We start from the raw sequence: 16156 nt of genomic DNA on the forward strand, positions 1-16156 counted from the left end.
AATTCTGTAGGGGTAATACGTGGCGTTAATTGTACTATGGGATTGAGATCTGAAGTTAAACACTTACTATATCTGAAACTATATTCAGATTCTATAAAATAACGAAAACAGAATATTATGTAGGTGATGAAAAGAATTAAACAACGTTTAAGAATATTAAAAAAATAGTAAAAAAAGAATACAAAAAATCATGGTGAAAACTTGTTGTATTTCTGGATGTATAAGTGGTTCTTTAAAAGATCGTGGAATTCGTTCATCTCAAAATATAAAACAAGCAAGTCTCTTTGGAATACCATTATATGACTATAACTATTATATTAGTTGCTAATGAAGTTCAATATTTTATTTTTATGAACCGAAATATTTTTTTAATATTCTATTATTTTTATTGATCTAATTATATCGCTATAATTATTATATTAGTTACGGATAAACTTTAATATTTTATTTTAATCAACCAAAATGTTTTTTTATACTATTTCATTATTGTTACATGATTCTACTTTTTTTTCATATTAGAATATATGTATTATCTAAACCAAATAAATAGCTAAATAATAAAGTTAATTTAATGAGATTCTGTTTTGTTAATCGTTTCATTATTTTAATACTACTAATTTCATTATCACGGTCCATTATTTAAAGCATTACTATACAGTTATTTTTAAATCAGCCCGTAAAATTCAAGCGAATATCCTCTATAATCAGCGCCACCTATTTACCCATCAAAAATCAGCTCACATTTTTTAACCCAGAGATATTCCTCCTTCTCTACACTCCATAATTTCAGTGTGGAGACTTACATGTTCGTCTGTACACGACTGTCCACCACATTTAAACTTGGGACACTACCTTTATTTGCAGATACCTAAAGCATCTACTTAATCAATTTGCAGCTTAAAAAGATAAATTCGAGGTTTAATAAGATTAGTATATATCGCAGTTATTTGTTTTATACTAAATGATTATTTGATTTTAGAAAAATGATAATCGGGACGCCAGTATACACAAGCGACTATCCTGGAATTGTACAAGTCAAGAACAGAGACCACCCAACGAGGACCAGACCTAGCATACAATAATAAATCCTGTTGTGTCTTGTATAGTGATCTTCTATCTTATAGTTTGTATATTAGTTGAACTACGGAATATTATAGACAGAATATTATAGAAAAATATTTTCAAAATGACAGCTTGGGTTTATATACGGATTGTATAGTAAATTTGTGTTAATTGGAAATTTTAAAAATTTTCTAGCAAAACTAGAATTTATTGTTAATTACGTTGAAAAATCTATTCGGTATTATTTTATTCGTCATCCTACCTCTACATCTCTACAGCACCAACAAACAAACGAGTCAACTTGAGATTAAAAAAATAATTTGTTGAAGTTTTTTATAAAAATCGAATATTTTGGTTTTTCGGAAGGTATCTTGTAACAAATAAAAATCATTTCTCGTAATTTACGAAAAAGCTTGTTACTGGGGATTTGGTTGAAGAGAAACACTTGGAGTTAAAGAAGTTAGTTTGACATATCCATAAAAATTTATAGGATGATATAAAAAAAGTCACACTGTCTAAACTAGTGTTTATTTATTGTGTAATATTTAGTCAGATTTTTGATTGTCTACAACCTTACATTTTGTAAAAATATAATATTCCGATCTTTATTCTTAGACAAATATGGTCTTTGAAGTCAATTTCAGATTGGCACACCTCTATGTGTGAGCAGTTTTGATATGATTGCTGCTCTTCATTACATACCTTATGTACCAATTAAGTTCGATTTGTTAATGTTTTATCTTGTTTTTGTTAATTTTTTAAGAACCCAAATATTTTTTATATGATTTTTTTTGTTTTCTGTATGGGGAAAATCCCCTCAACAGCAAAGCCTTCATCCACTCATTGGATAGTCCCGGGGGACTTATTTTGCATTCTCCAAAGGATGTTGATGTAACATCGCAACCATTGAAAACAAGGAACACCAGTATGAACTTACTTATAGATCGAAGGTCTTAGAAGATCCAGTTTGTAATAAAATGAGACGTCTGGCCGCTATCACAAAAATCTCGCCACGCCATTTTATCGTTTGTCGCTTCTTTCTATGTGATGTCTGCCAGGCATTCGTTCCGTAGGTTTTCGTTAACTTGATCCGCCCATTTTTTCGTAGGATTTCATGGGGGTGCTAATCTATCACCGGATATTTTGTACTCCTCAACTGCAAGTGTTTAACTCTCAACTCGGTCAGTTTATCTGGGGCATCGTTTAGTTAGTCAGTCAGTCAACTGGAATTGAATTGAATACAAAACTACTGTATTTTGTGATCTAATTAACTTGATACTGAGTTATCAAAAATGAGAATAATGTTTTGATGTAAATGGAAAGCAGCGACTATGTATATGTCAAAAATTAAACATAGTCCACAAAAATCTGAGCTTTAGGTATTTGTTTGTTCTTTTATATAATAAAATTGAGTTTTTTAAAAGTTAATCATATATAAATTTCAGCAATAAATACTGATTCGTAATATTCGTAAATATGTTACCATGAATTTACTTCATACCTCCAACGGTGGACCAAACCACAATATCAAAAAATCGTTTAATATTAAAATGTTTATGGTCTAAAATATAAATTCTTTGGAAGGAATGAACAAAAATGTTTCATATTGTGGAATATGAAGACATGATCTTATACAATATTCCCAATTAACAATTTCTCAATTTTTTTCAATTATTTTCTGTTTTACCACCCTTCATATTCACACTACTCGTTGTCCTAAGTGAGCTATAACGCGGCGCTTCGCAAAAATCTAACAATTAACGTGATATTTTTGACGTGTCGTCTAGGGGCAACAGGGTCCACCTGATCAGTATCTGACACTCATTACGATACCCATATTAACGTCTCCAAAAAAAAGGCAGTGCCACATATGAATGGAAGTGAAAGCTATACTTCATTTATGAGTAGACTTATATTTCAGATGTTCGTGGAAAATTATGACTCATTTTTCCGCGTTTCATAGCAATGCTGGAACTATAATAGTTCTCAAATGTTCAGTAACAAACATTTGCACGGTTTCTAATGTCTCGAAACGATGTTCTTTCCAATGAGTTCTCAATTTAGAGAAAAGGAATTCTTCAGGTGAATAAAAAGGTTGATAAGCTATATAAAAGGAATCTTGATTGATATTGAGATGTTTCTCATCCCAAATTATCAAGAAGTTTCCGGATTCTGTCGACAATTTCGTTAAAAGACATTCGCTGCGAGGTTCAACTCCGATTAATTCATGTCCTCTTTCAATCGCCTTAAACCTGTTAAAAACCTAGTCTTCGTAGGTCTATTAAAATTTCCTAAGAGTTTCTGTTGCAATGAATCCAAGTCTAAAACTGATAGCATATCATTTCGCAAAATTCATGTCACTTTAAAACACAGTTACATTAAAATAATGAGTAAGTAAAACCTACGGACTAGGTCAAGGTGAAACTCGTACTTAATATCAATTGCATTTCCACTTGGCGCCCCATCAAGTCGTTTGCTTCCAGTATTGCCGTATAGAACGCAAAAGAGAGTGAGAAGCTGGTTCAGTTATTCCATTAGCAGAAATAGGGAATTTTTGAGTAGAATATAGTTTATTTTAAAAATGGCAACGATTTAAGAAAAATTTTCCTCTGCAGGGCTGTATCAAAACGCTGAAAAGGAAGTCGGTTACTTAATCTACACCCCTTGTATCTTGCCTCCTTTAGATTTCTTGAGGAACCTCCATCTTAATTCTTTATGTATTTATTTTTTTTTATTATCAACGTTTATTTCCATTTTTCCTCTACAATAACAGTAACAAATAGTAACGCTTCTTAAAATACCAGATTCGACAGACCATGCAGATAATCTCATATGAGTGATTTCCAACAAATCATACGAGTGCTTCTTAAGTAAAGTTCGTTAAAAAAATAACAACAATAGTTTTTTTAGAAAGATCTTTGAATACTTTTGTCCATATAAAAGAACTACATTTTGGAAACCCTCCTGCTCGAACAGCCAAAAGTTGACACTTACTTTTATTTTAACGTTTAACACTAAAGCGATTTCCTTCAAGGTGGCATTTGAAATTGCATTGAAAAAGCCGCTGACAACATATTTCAAAACATCAGTGATTACAAACAGTCGAATTGAGAGTTCTTCATCATAGATGTTCAGACAAACGAATCCATTTTCGGACTTTACTACCAGTTTACGTATATTTTTGTTATCCAGCGATGAATATCTTCAAGACAAAATATAGTACAGGCAAATTGGACGATTTTGAGCTAAAGCCTTAAATCAAATTGAGCGGTTTTGATTTTCTAGATTCTGGGAGGTTTTGGAATACTGAATAAGTCTAGCAGCTCTTAACAAAATTACGGATTTTCGACTTGAAACGTAATTAACTCGAAAACTATGAGGAATTCGAGAAAACTGCCGTAACAAAAAATATAGAGTACAAAAAAGTATCTCTGGTATTTGTTCCTAACCACCTAAGATTTTCACCTTAAAATGGGTTTATACACTCAAAAACATTATGAATTGCGGATAACTCGAAAACATTGAGGATTTTTACACAAACTGCCGGAACAAAAACATTGAGTAATAAAAAGGTTTCAATTTTTTCCTACCTCAAAATTTCAATTATAAAATGGGTATGAACGATCAAAAATAGTCAAAAATCTTGCTTATTTACGTAAAAACCACTGTTCAGACACTACAGTAATGCAGTACGGACTCGGCATCTGTTTACTTCTAAACACGTCGTCTTAGAACGCGCGTAGTTGTCGGTGATCATCTCTTCAGGTGGCAAGATTACTATGGGAAAGAGACGATAAGAAAGGTTACGTACTCTTAAACCAAATATCTTAATGCAATGTCACGACTCGTAATCGTGTAACGTGTTTTCACAAACACAACTTAACATTTTCGAATGAACTTACCCTTGTATATTTAAGGATATATTTTCGGGAAAACGGAACATTTTAAACTTTCTATGCATTTAAAAATTGTAGGGATAAAGATAAATCATCCTGATAACGTTTTTGTATAAACTGAGCTGAGATTTCAAGCTTCAAAATGAGTATCCACATTTTTGTGAAAGAGAAACTATTTGGAAGTATGTGATTATTGAAATAATAATCAACCGAGATCGAAGATAGTTTTCAGGATCGCGATTTTTAAAAGTTAGTTCACACCAACGACAAATCTTTCGTTGGATTTGCTTATTTATATAGCGAGTGATGAAACATCCATTGAAGTTTCAAGTACTTATGTGGCCAATATACCTCTTCATCTCGCGGGATTTTCGAAAATTTTCCAAGTCGAAAATTATGCTAACTTACCCGAGTAGAAAATAGAGATCTGAACCATCATGATGCATTTTGATTTTTTGAAAACGAAGTAGTTTTCCAAGAATTAGAGCAGTTTTCATGGGTGTCTGGAACGTAAATTGGCTCTTCGTTTTCGAGTTATTTGCGTTTCAAAATTTTTTTGAATTATAAGTTTCCAAATGTCGAAAAACCGTGCCCGGAATTTTATTAAGAGTTGCTAGGGTTATTCAGTGCTCGAAAACCTCTGAGAATCTAGAAAATCAGAAGCGCCCAATTCAATTAAGAATCAATCAACTTTTTAAACTCTGACAGCGAAGCTTATACAACTTTTCGTAAAAAGGGATAGTCAGTAATGTAGCGTCTCGTTGCAGCATAACCACGAACTAAGGAATTATAGTCACCAACAGGCTTAGTAAAAAAAACAGCTCTGGTACAAATGATTATTCAAAAATTATAACCAATCATTGTGCATAAATTTTATCTATATACTTCAAAATTGCGTGATTTAAATGGGACATTCAGTATAATACACAATTCTAATTATTGTTCATTCCTCCAAAATGGTCGTAGTTTTAAGAATATTTTTGCCAAATAAAAAAATGGCAGCTGGACATTCCAAATACATTCCAAAATAAACCTGAGCAATATTGTACCTAATCAAAACTCTATCAGGCCTAATATTTCAATTTTTATAAAATATTCGAGTCGTATAGCGACTCTAGTTTGCTTTTTTCTTACTTAGAAACGATTTGGGTGAGTCTGGGAAAGAAAATTTGTGTTATATTTTGTGATCTTCCCCAGGATCACACAAATTTTTGTTAATTCTTATGTGTATATGTGTGTGTGTGGATGAAATAAATGGTAGTAGGGTATGAAAAGTTTACCGTCAGTTCGTAATAATTGGTATTAATTTTCAATATTTGCAGACATTTCATCAAAGTTATTGACTACTTGACTTTTATTACCAAAATTGTAATTATAGAAGTAGAGGAAATATACACACGCCGGTAAAACTCTTGGAGCTTCCAAATTTTCTATAATGGAATAAAAAAAATTTCTAAATTAATTTTGTGAACTTTCTCGCTATATTTTAATGTTGCTCATACGTTTCGTTCATATTTTTTAGTGTTATAATGAAAGGGAAAAACATGAAATACAAAATTTGGTACCAAACATATATTTCATAGAAAGTTGGAATTTTCAAAACTTGTAGCTCAAGAAAGGTTTCCTTTACTCTAGTGAAATAGTGAAATTAACTCACTATAGCATTAAAGAAATAATATTGGAATAGGAATAGATATTGAGGATCAGTTTTCCATTCTTCTTCAACTGTTTTAACTACTGGTGGGTCTGCCAACCAAACTAGTTTTGGACCAGTGTAGTTGAACATAATAAAAAAAAATTTATTCCAAAGTTGAGTAATTGGTCTCATGATATATTCAAGATAGTTACTTCCTGAGAACGACCGTAGTATACAGGGTATCTCACGACAAGTTAAAACTATCTGTATATGGCAAAATACTTATAGTAAAATCATGAAAATTTCTACTTTTGGGTTTTCGGAACTTTTAACTAAAATATTTTCAAAGATATACGATTACCGATACTAGCGAGAGTTGACCTTAACTTTGTTATTTTAAATAGATCACCCTATATATAAATACATTTTTGAAATCTACGTCAAATTTTAGTATACTTTTGTTTGAAAACATTTCTCGAAAAATATTTATACTTTTTGAGTTATGTAAAAAATTTTACCACTGTAGACACTTATAAATTATTTTTTTACGAGGATGCCCTTAGAGATATGAAAATGATTTCTATTGGGTTGCTTTTAGAAAGATCAGACGTATTTGGATCTGTGCTGAAAAGTTTTTCATTTTATACAGGGTGTGTATGAATAGTGTTCAAAATTTAAATTCATAAATATCAAGTTTCTTAATTTTTATTAAATAGAACCACCCAGTTTTTTCTATTTTAATGTATTCATAAGTAAAAAATAAGGCAAATTCATGTATTATTTCCTATAACTAAACCTTACCCTTTCCAGATATTTAATGTTTTCTGTAAATTATTAGAGATGCAGATGTGGACTAAATTTTATATATTCGTGATTAAATTGAGAACGAGCCATTTTAACGATTTTCGAAAGTATCAACAATTGAGTTTTGACAGTTGAATAAGTGTCATTTATTACAAAGCCTACTAAAAGTATACATAAAAAATTAAAACTTGTTAAAAAATACAATAATAAACCTCAGATACCTCGGAAACGACTAAAAGTTGGAATAGGATTAGTGAATACTATTTGATTTGTGTTTTTTACACACCTTGACAAAATAAAGAAAAATAATTTTCTCTTTATTTCTCAGTACTTGTATCAACGGGTCAAAATATAAAATTTAGACCACACCTGCAATTTACAGAAAACATTTAATATCTGGATAAAGGTAAGGTGTAGATATAAGAAAGTATACATAAATTTACCTTATTTTTTACCTCTAAACGCATTAAAATAGAAAAAAACGGGTTGTTCTATTCAAAAAAATAAAGAAACTTGATATTTATGAAGCTGAACTTTGAACACTTCTTATACACACCCTGTATAAAATGGAAAATTTTCAAAAATAGTTTCAAATACGTCTTAACTCGCTAAAAGCAACTAAACCGAAACCATTTTCATATCTTTAAGGGGATCCTCCTAAAAAGATAATTTATAAGGGTCTGCAACTGTCAAATATTTTACAAAAAAATTAATAACTCAAAAAGTATATATTTTTCGAGAAATGTTTTCAAACAAAAGTATACCAAAATTTCTTTGAAAATATTTTAGTTAAAAAGATAGTATCTGAAAACCCAAACACAGAAATTTTCATGATTTTACTATGAGTTTTAACTCGTCGTGAGACACCCTGTATAGATAAGTAGTTTTCATCCCCTATATTTCAGTCTCTTTCTGAAAAGAAACAACTTAGTAGTTAGTAAACATTAATCGCGCTACACTCGCTAATCGGTGTTGCCAATTAAGTTTAAACTAAGCTTCCAAATCCAAAATTGGTAGTAGCAAGTCTTTCACGAAATGATCGTTCCTAAATCTTCCATAAGTTCATACAAAATGTGGCGGGGATAGCTTAGACGTTCGACAGTCTGTCTCCTACTCACATTTTCAGTGTCTTACTCTAATTAATGAATAGATGATGATCTGGGTATATCACGTAATTCCGTAATACTCGTTATATCAAAATTGATAGACCAGCCACTTTTCCATTCATAAGAATAATTGGCTTCCTTATAGAATTTAAATTCATGTAAAAAATTTTAATAAACGCGCAACTAATAAAAGCAGACGATATTGTTTGCAACATTATAAAACATATCAATGTTTATTTCTGTTAAAAAATATGGATTTTGTATTATTTTACTAGATGGGCTCAAGAATGTCACTGGTGTGTGTATATATAGTTCTCTTAAAAATCATATTAAACATTTAAATGACTATAAATTTCTGACAAATACATTTCCGAATCAGAAACAACTCCAAACGCTTCGACTAGCATAGACTTACATTAATCAGAAACTATAGAAAAATTTACTTACCAAATCTTCTGTAGGATATTAGATTAGATTAGGTATGGCGTAAAGGCCGTGAATATACCTCGCTAACACTGAGACCTATTGATCTTTTGTCTACCCCAGTCTGTTAATGAACACACTGTTTACACTACCACTACACCAACAATTACACTGTCTGACGCGCGTTTTGATAACCAAGTAATCGTCTTCGGAGACTGAAGGTAAACTAAAACCTAATAACTTGACTTATCTGCTTTATGCTGAATTTTCCCATCAATAAACCTTCTCCCGCGAAAATTAATTCCAGTGGAAAAACCTCCTTGGTGGGAATCTTCACATTCATTCCTTGACTACTAAACTATAGAGTGGGCTGTAAGAAATTGGCCCTTTGTCCTTATTTAAGCTTTTCTTACATATAGCAATTTGAATTCTTTCAAATGCATCCAACAATGATTATGACTGGCAGCATGATCGTTTTTTGGGTCCGTCCATATTTCATATGAGCTACGTACTCTTTAAACCGGACAATAACGGATCTCTTGGTCTGCCCAATATACCTCGCGTCACAACCCCCACAGCTAATTTCATATATATTACTTTTTTCTAAATTTGGTATTTTATCCTTAGGATTAGCCAACAATTGTATTATTGGATTTATAAACCAATTTAAAACGCACACTGATAAAAATTCTCTCCAACCCCTTTGTATAAACAGGATTGAAAGGTATCGGAACAAGTTTTTCTTGTTTTTCACAATTTTATTCTACTTCTTCATCATTGTTAGTGATATCCCAACGCTCCGTTTCATATAATTCTTGATGATGCATGATAAACTTTTTGAATCCATTTCTTCCTACATATTTTGTACATTCACAAACTCATATTTTTCTATTTTAATTATTGTTCCTTTGTTGAATTACTTCCCATATCTCATCATTTCTATTTTATTTATATCTTACCATATTTTTTCTCCTCCATAGTTTCAATCCATTAATTAAAAGCTAGTTGGAACAGCATTTCCATATCAATCTGGTGTTGTGTTTTTTCCACGATCTGTTCAATTGTGTGTTTTGCATCTATTGTGGGTTTACCTTACGTGAAGACACATTGGTATTCCCCTATGTGTTTTGCTTTACTCGCCAGGTACTCTATAGTTGATATTATTTTAAAAGCCTAATACTTTTGTAGTTTTGGTACATTTTCTCAACTAATTTCTGTATGTTTTTACGTATAATTCTATAGCTGAACTCATGTTTCCCCTTTTTCTATCTAGCCAGCGCCGGACCTACCATCCCCAAGCTGCTATTTTCTTTTCATCAGACTCCACAAGCAAGGCAGCAACAGATATAATTATTGTCAGTGATGCAATTACCACATTTTTTCTTGTTTACTTTACTTAGCTTTGTTATTTTCATTTTGAAAATGTCCACAAAATATTAAAAAAAGTTTGAGGTTAGGAAATTGTTTACTGTTACTTTTGGAATTTCGATTAGTGGCAAACATGATGCAATGGTAAGAAACTTAGATCTCTCTCTCTCACTTGCAACATCATAAGTTTGGTGTCATTTTTATTACGTGCAAGCTGAAATTCTAGGAAATAATCTAGTTACTTTTGGCTTAGCAACCAACATGTCCTTCAGGTTTCATTTCCAAGGCAGCAGCAGATATAATTATTGACATTGATCCATTTATCATTTTTTCACTTCGTTACTTACTTATTTGTTTATTTTACTTATGGAATTTTTGTTAGTGGCAGCTATATTGCAACAAGAGACTTGCATAATGTCAATATTCACTTATGCTATATGACCTTGCAAGAATTGCATGCAATTCCTTGCACCATATCAAGCGGCATTAATATTTTGATCTTGCAAGGGATTGCATGTAATTTCATGCAGGTATATAATCGTTAAAGCAGTTCATTACCATTGTACTTTATCCATAATATTTCCTTTATGTAGGTTTTATAAGTCTTTTCCTTCCCTTCATACATACTCATTTGTTTTTTTTTCTGTTTGACTGCAATTTTACTTGATTCTTCCTCAATTTTTTCTCAATCTTAGCTAATATATGTTACATAAAATACTTTTCGATTTCTTTGTTCTTTTACATCAACTTTGTTTATTGCCATTATTTTAGTCGTTCGTTCATGTATTTGATCACAGGTTTGTTCTTGGTAGCTGAACTGGCAGAACTAGTTTAGGAAGTGTACAATAACTCGTTCTTTGCAGCAGAACCACCGCTAGACTCGCTGTTTTTAGTAGCATTGCAAGAGAACTAGTTCGCCCAGTTCACTGTACTGCTTGCAATGGGTCTAGAATCAGCAATAGGGCAATAAATATAATCTGGAAACGGTGGAACTACATCTTCGTCATCGGACGAATGTAAAAGATTAAAAAGTACTAAACCGTTTTCCATTATTTTAATACTACAAGGCCTGAATCACGTCAAATAACCTCAAATACAACAATCATTAAATGCTCATTGCTCTTTCCATTATTCTGCACTATTTCGTTCTTTGTAACCGATCGAATTAATTCTATACACTCCTGAACTAGCCTGCACAGGTCCAGTTCAGTACAGTTCCAGTGCAGCTACTTAGAACAAACCTCACAATTAACAAAAGTTAAAGTTGTAAATGAGAAGTATCAGTTCCTGAATCGGAGAATGTATTTACGAGAACTTAAATTGCTATTGGAATTTTACCCTTTCGCTCCCAATTGTTTTTTTGCGAGTAATTGGTACTCAACAGCTTAATGGGCTATTCAACGCTCAAATGATATGGAAAAATTGTTAATTTATTTTTTATTTCAAGAGGGTAGTTAGGGGGTAGTCGGGACACATAGATCCTAATGGAAACTTTGTGCGGGACATATTTAAACCAATGGTATTCATTATAATTTTATTCACAACCAATTTTTATTTGGATTTTGGAAATTTTGGAATCACAGCGTTCCCATATTTATTCCTCGCTTTGTAGGTTTCAAAGGGAGGTATTGTTTCAGAGAACTCCTGTCCTTGAACTTATCCTTGGCTTCATCAATACTTTGGAAAGTGCTCTCACTCCTTGCTTTTTAAAATATTTCTTTCAAACAATCAACCACTGGTTTCATGTAGTACAGTTTAGTTGCGTTCTCGTTTTTTTCAGGATGGTTGAAGTACATCTTTGAGGACAAAAGTTGGAACCTATTTCTGGATATGGCCTGTTTGATTGCAGTGTTTCCAATTGAAGAATTATTAGACCAATAATGTTGGAATGTTGGAACCCTATTGTAAGACATAATGAAGTAGCATCCCAGTACAATCATTATCTCGTGCTGATCGGTTAGAACAGCCTTTTGCTTTTTATCTTTATTGAGCATATTCAATCTTCCATTGGTTTGTTGTGCAATCCATAAAAAAAGACTTCTTGGAAACATCTTGAGAAATACATCAAGCTCAGTTGATCCACTGCTCAGATCAGCCAGAATGCTGCATGGTTTAGCACTAGGGACATTCTTTTTTGGAGTGAATTGCGTGTGTAGTTTCTTCCAAGTGTCCGAAGAAACAAGTGGGGAGACAGTTTGTACCTCATTATCTGAACTAATATTCTATACTTCTTCATTGTTTTCAGATTCTCCTCCTGAATTCTCAGCAGCAGATCCAAGATGATTTCCTCCTGGATATTCTGTAGACACATCCGACTCCCCATTATCTTCTGACTCGTCAGGTTCAAATACTGAACCGCTGTTCATAAGGGTCCTCAATATCAGACAAATGTTCAACCATATACTGTAATTCAGCCTGACTCAGTTTCCTTTTTCTACAAAAAATAAATTCAAAATTACCAATGGGACAAAAAGATCCCAAAAAACATAACCAATGGGACGTATATGTCCCAAAACAAAATTATCATTTTCTAGTGACCAAGTGAATGGAGTTTGCAGCTAACAGGTGGCGATTTTATTTCTGGATATACTTTATTTCTTACCTGGACATTATTTGAAAACAATTGTAGCAACAAATCACTCAAATAATCAGAAAATTGATAATATTTGAGAACTTCGTCTACTCTATTTTTAATATATGTTTATTCGTAGATACGGTTGTAAACTACCAGCGGGACTTATTCGATTCAGTTTAGCACGTCTCAATTTCCCTCTAGTAATTTTTGAATATGTGGCGGGACGTATATGACCCATTGGGAGTGAAAGGGTTAAAAATGATTAAGACATACGAAAAATATGTATACAGTTAGTAAACACAAACAATTTTTGATCTTTGTAATGACATTTTAATTTTGTAAGTGACGTTACCTTGTGAAAATATCATCGATTGTTACGACCCATTAACTGACCTATATTCCTTCAATAGCAATTTTACCTTGTACCATGTATTGTGTTTATGTTAATTTTTTGAACAAACCGTTCAATAATTATTTTTTGTTCCAAGAAAAATACAAGTTTTATTTCGATTGATTTTAGAATAATATATTTATTTTTAACGTAGTAACAATGTACAATATTTGTTATATTTATTATTATTGAGATTGATGAATAAAGCCTTTATGATGATTATCCTTTGTCTTTTTGTATCCACTTCCCGTTGTTTCCACGAGATGGTTCATTTGCTCTATCGACGTTACTAGAGCTTTTATTGCTTTCAAATAGTTAGCTTACATTTTTTTTCGTTAGATAACGGTAGTTATGCTATACCTATATAATTAAAGGCGTTTATTGCTTCGTTCTACACGGTTGAGTAGTTAACTCAACTTGTCTTTTCCCTCCGACATTCGTAGACGGTGGACGTACAGGGTGTCAAACATAAAGTGACCCATATACTTTTCTCAAAACCTGTAAGAGTTATCAACAAACTCTAATTACAGAAGTTCTTTGTATTTGAAGGAATTTTTAGATAATTGACTTGTGGATTATACAGGTTGTCCCAATTCTTCAGTATAGACAGCAAATTAGAATTTTAAATGGAACACCCTATATTTTATAGCGATTTTTGATTTAGTTTAGTTTAGAATTCCACGACCATTATATATCGGTTTAGGACATATAAAATGATTCTTATTTCTATGCGCCTTCTATTGAAGTTATAAGATACAGGGTGTGCTATTTAAAAAATATGTGTTGTTAAATTTTTATTAAAAAATTCGAAACTCATACATTAAAAAAACCACCCATTATTACTAGAGTCGAAAATCACGAAAATTCAATCAATAAAAAAAGTTTTGTGTTAAAAAAATAATTTTGCATATGATGTCAAGTAGCCTCATTTTCATTTTGCGGAGTTTTCCAAATATAACGATTTTTCAATAAAAATTCAAATAACCTGAAATATGTTCTAAGCCGTGCAGAAATCAAATACGTCGGTCTCATGAAATTTACCCTTATTTTCATCACTAAATCAAAAAACGCAATAAAATATAGGGTCTTCCATTTGAAATTCCAAAGTTGATATCGATGCTGAAGACTTGAGACAACCTGTATAATCCAAAAGTCAATAATCTAAAAATTAAATACAAAGAACTTTTGTAATAAATTTTTTTAATAACTCTTACAGGTTTTGAAAAAAGTATATGGGTCCCCTTACGTATGACATCCTCTTCGTGAATATGGATTTTTAATTATGAAACCGAGATGCTAAATCACGATTTAATACGTGCGGAACGGTTATAAAGGCGTTGATATCCGTTTCCCTCAACCATAAATTCGTATTAATAACAAGGACTCGAGAAACCCTATTCATGACACCAAATCAAATTAGTGGAAAAATCAGGTTGACTGTTTTATTGAAATAATAAAAAAAATATGAAATTCAATCTAGGTATATACGAGGTTAAGTCAAATTGATTAATTGACAGTGAAATTAAATGAAAAAATAATTTGAGACAGTAAATGATTAAAAATGTCTTTCTTATTGTTGTAAATCAGCATACGCCATCTGTTATCGAATAGAAATATTAAATTCGTTAGTCATAGTTCGAACTCGTAACAGTATATTTGGAATATAAACCGTAAGATGGCGTATCGCTCATAAATTATTATTTTTCAAAATATCTTAGGAATAAAATAAATAGTGAATGTTTTGTACAAAAATAAAAAATATCCCGTTGTTTTTTGCATACTTTCGCTGTAAAAATGTATTTCAGATTATTACGTCGAAGAATCGCCTTTCTAAGCGACAGAAGATCGGTTTGGCGTTAACGTTTTTATGTCTAAATAAAGAAGAGATACAATGAAAAAAAAGGATAGAGATGAAACAGTAGCTATAAAAACGAATTGATTCGAACCATATCAATATTTTAAGTATTCTTGATCCTAAAGACTTTTTCAATTTACTAAGAATGCCAAACCCACCTTTTTGTACTCTCGCTTAAAAGCCGCTTAGTCTCCGCTATGTTGGTGTCGACGTTAAGCTCTTTGAGCTTGTCCCTTAAGATCACCGAAGCTTTTTTTTAATTTTTATCTTTGTATCTATCCGCTTTGATGTCCAACAAGCATGGTAAACCGCCATACAGGAATAAAAATTCGGGGTTCGTGCTCCATTGCTCCACGCATGTTATCGATGACTTCCTACTCACTACTAAAGTACTCGCGTCAGCCGACAGCGTTTCACACGGTCGGAGCCGACCACATACGAAGCTTGTCGAGAGGGATGCGCCCATGACCAAAGTTGCTCAAGGTCGTGTACCACCCAACCAAATATTGGTGGGTCAACTGGTTTCCATACTCTCCATTTTTATGGAAAGAAATGAGAAATGTTTGATAAACTAGCTGAAGTTGAAGATATAGGTGAACAAGTGTGATGATAAATTTGTTGTATTGTCACCATTTTTATAATTTTAACCACACAAGTTGTAAGTCACATTATCATCAAAAAGTAAACAATTCACGAGATTGAGGTTATTAAAACACCGATATCACTATAATAAAACTAAGTCGATAAAATGTGCGTGCCGATAAAACTTAAAAAGGAGTCCCGACACGATAAAGGGACTTATGTGGTGTGATAGCCCTTTATCCCTCCTTGAACAAGAAAGTTCCCGTTTTAATCTAAAGGGCATGTTTTTAAAGGTATAAGGGACTTTCCGATCCTTCAACTTGGAAATTAAGTCCAGTGGCGCCATCTGTTATCGAATATTTGAACTTCGTCAAGACAACTATGGAGACTATACACTCCAATAGTCATAGTATATAGTCTCCATAGTTGTAAGCCATTTCAGCATGTGTAGTAGTGGC

The 16156-nt window shown here is 32.1% G+C and overlaps 1 protein-coding gene across 4 annotated transcripts in view; it reads left to right on the forward strand.

Moving 5' to 3' along the window:
* The window catches only part of LOC130452813 (pleckstrin homology domain-containing family G member 5), a 363306-nt gene extending 349823 nt beyond the window's left edge, over positions 1–13483 (forward strand). For all 4 annotated transcript variants that reach the window (XM_056792270.1, XM_056792271.1, XM_056792272.1 and 1 more), the window contains one exon: positions 980–13483. In XM_056792270.1, coding sequence (XP_056648248.1) covers positions 980–1072 — 93 coding nt within the window. In that variant the 3' untranslated portion in view covers positions 1073–13483. The remainder of the gene's footprint in view (positions 1–979) is intronic.
* The last annotated feature ends 2673 nt before the right edge of the window (positions 13484–16156 follow it).

The sequence above is a fragment of the Diorhabda sublineata genome, chromosome 2 (assembly GCF_026230105.1).
Source record: "Diorhabda sublineata isolate icDioSubl1.1 chromosome 2, icDioSubl1.1, whole genome shotgun sequence".
Classification (NCBI taxonomy): domain Eukaryota; kingdom Metazoa; phylum Arthropoda; class Insecta; order Coleoptera; family Chrysomelidae; genus Diorhabda; species Diorhabda sublineata.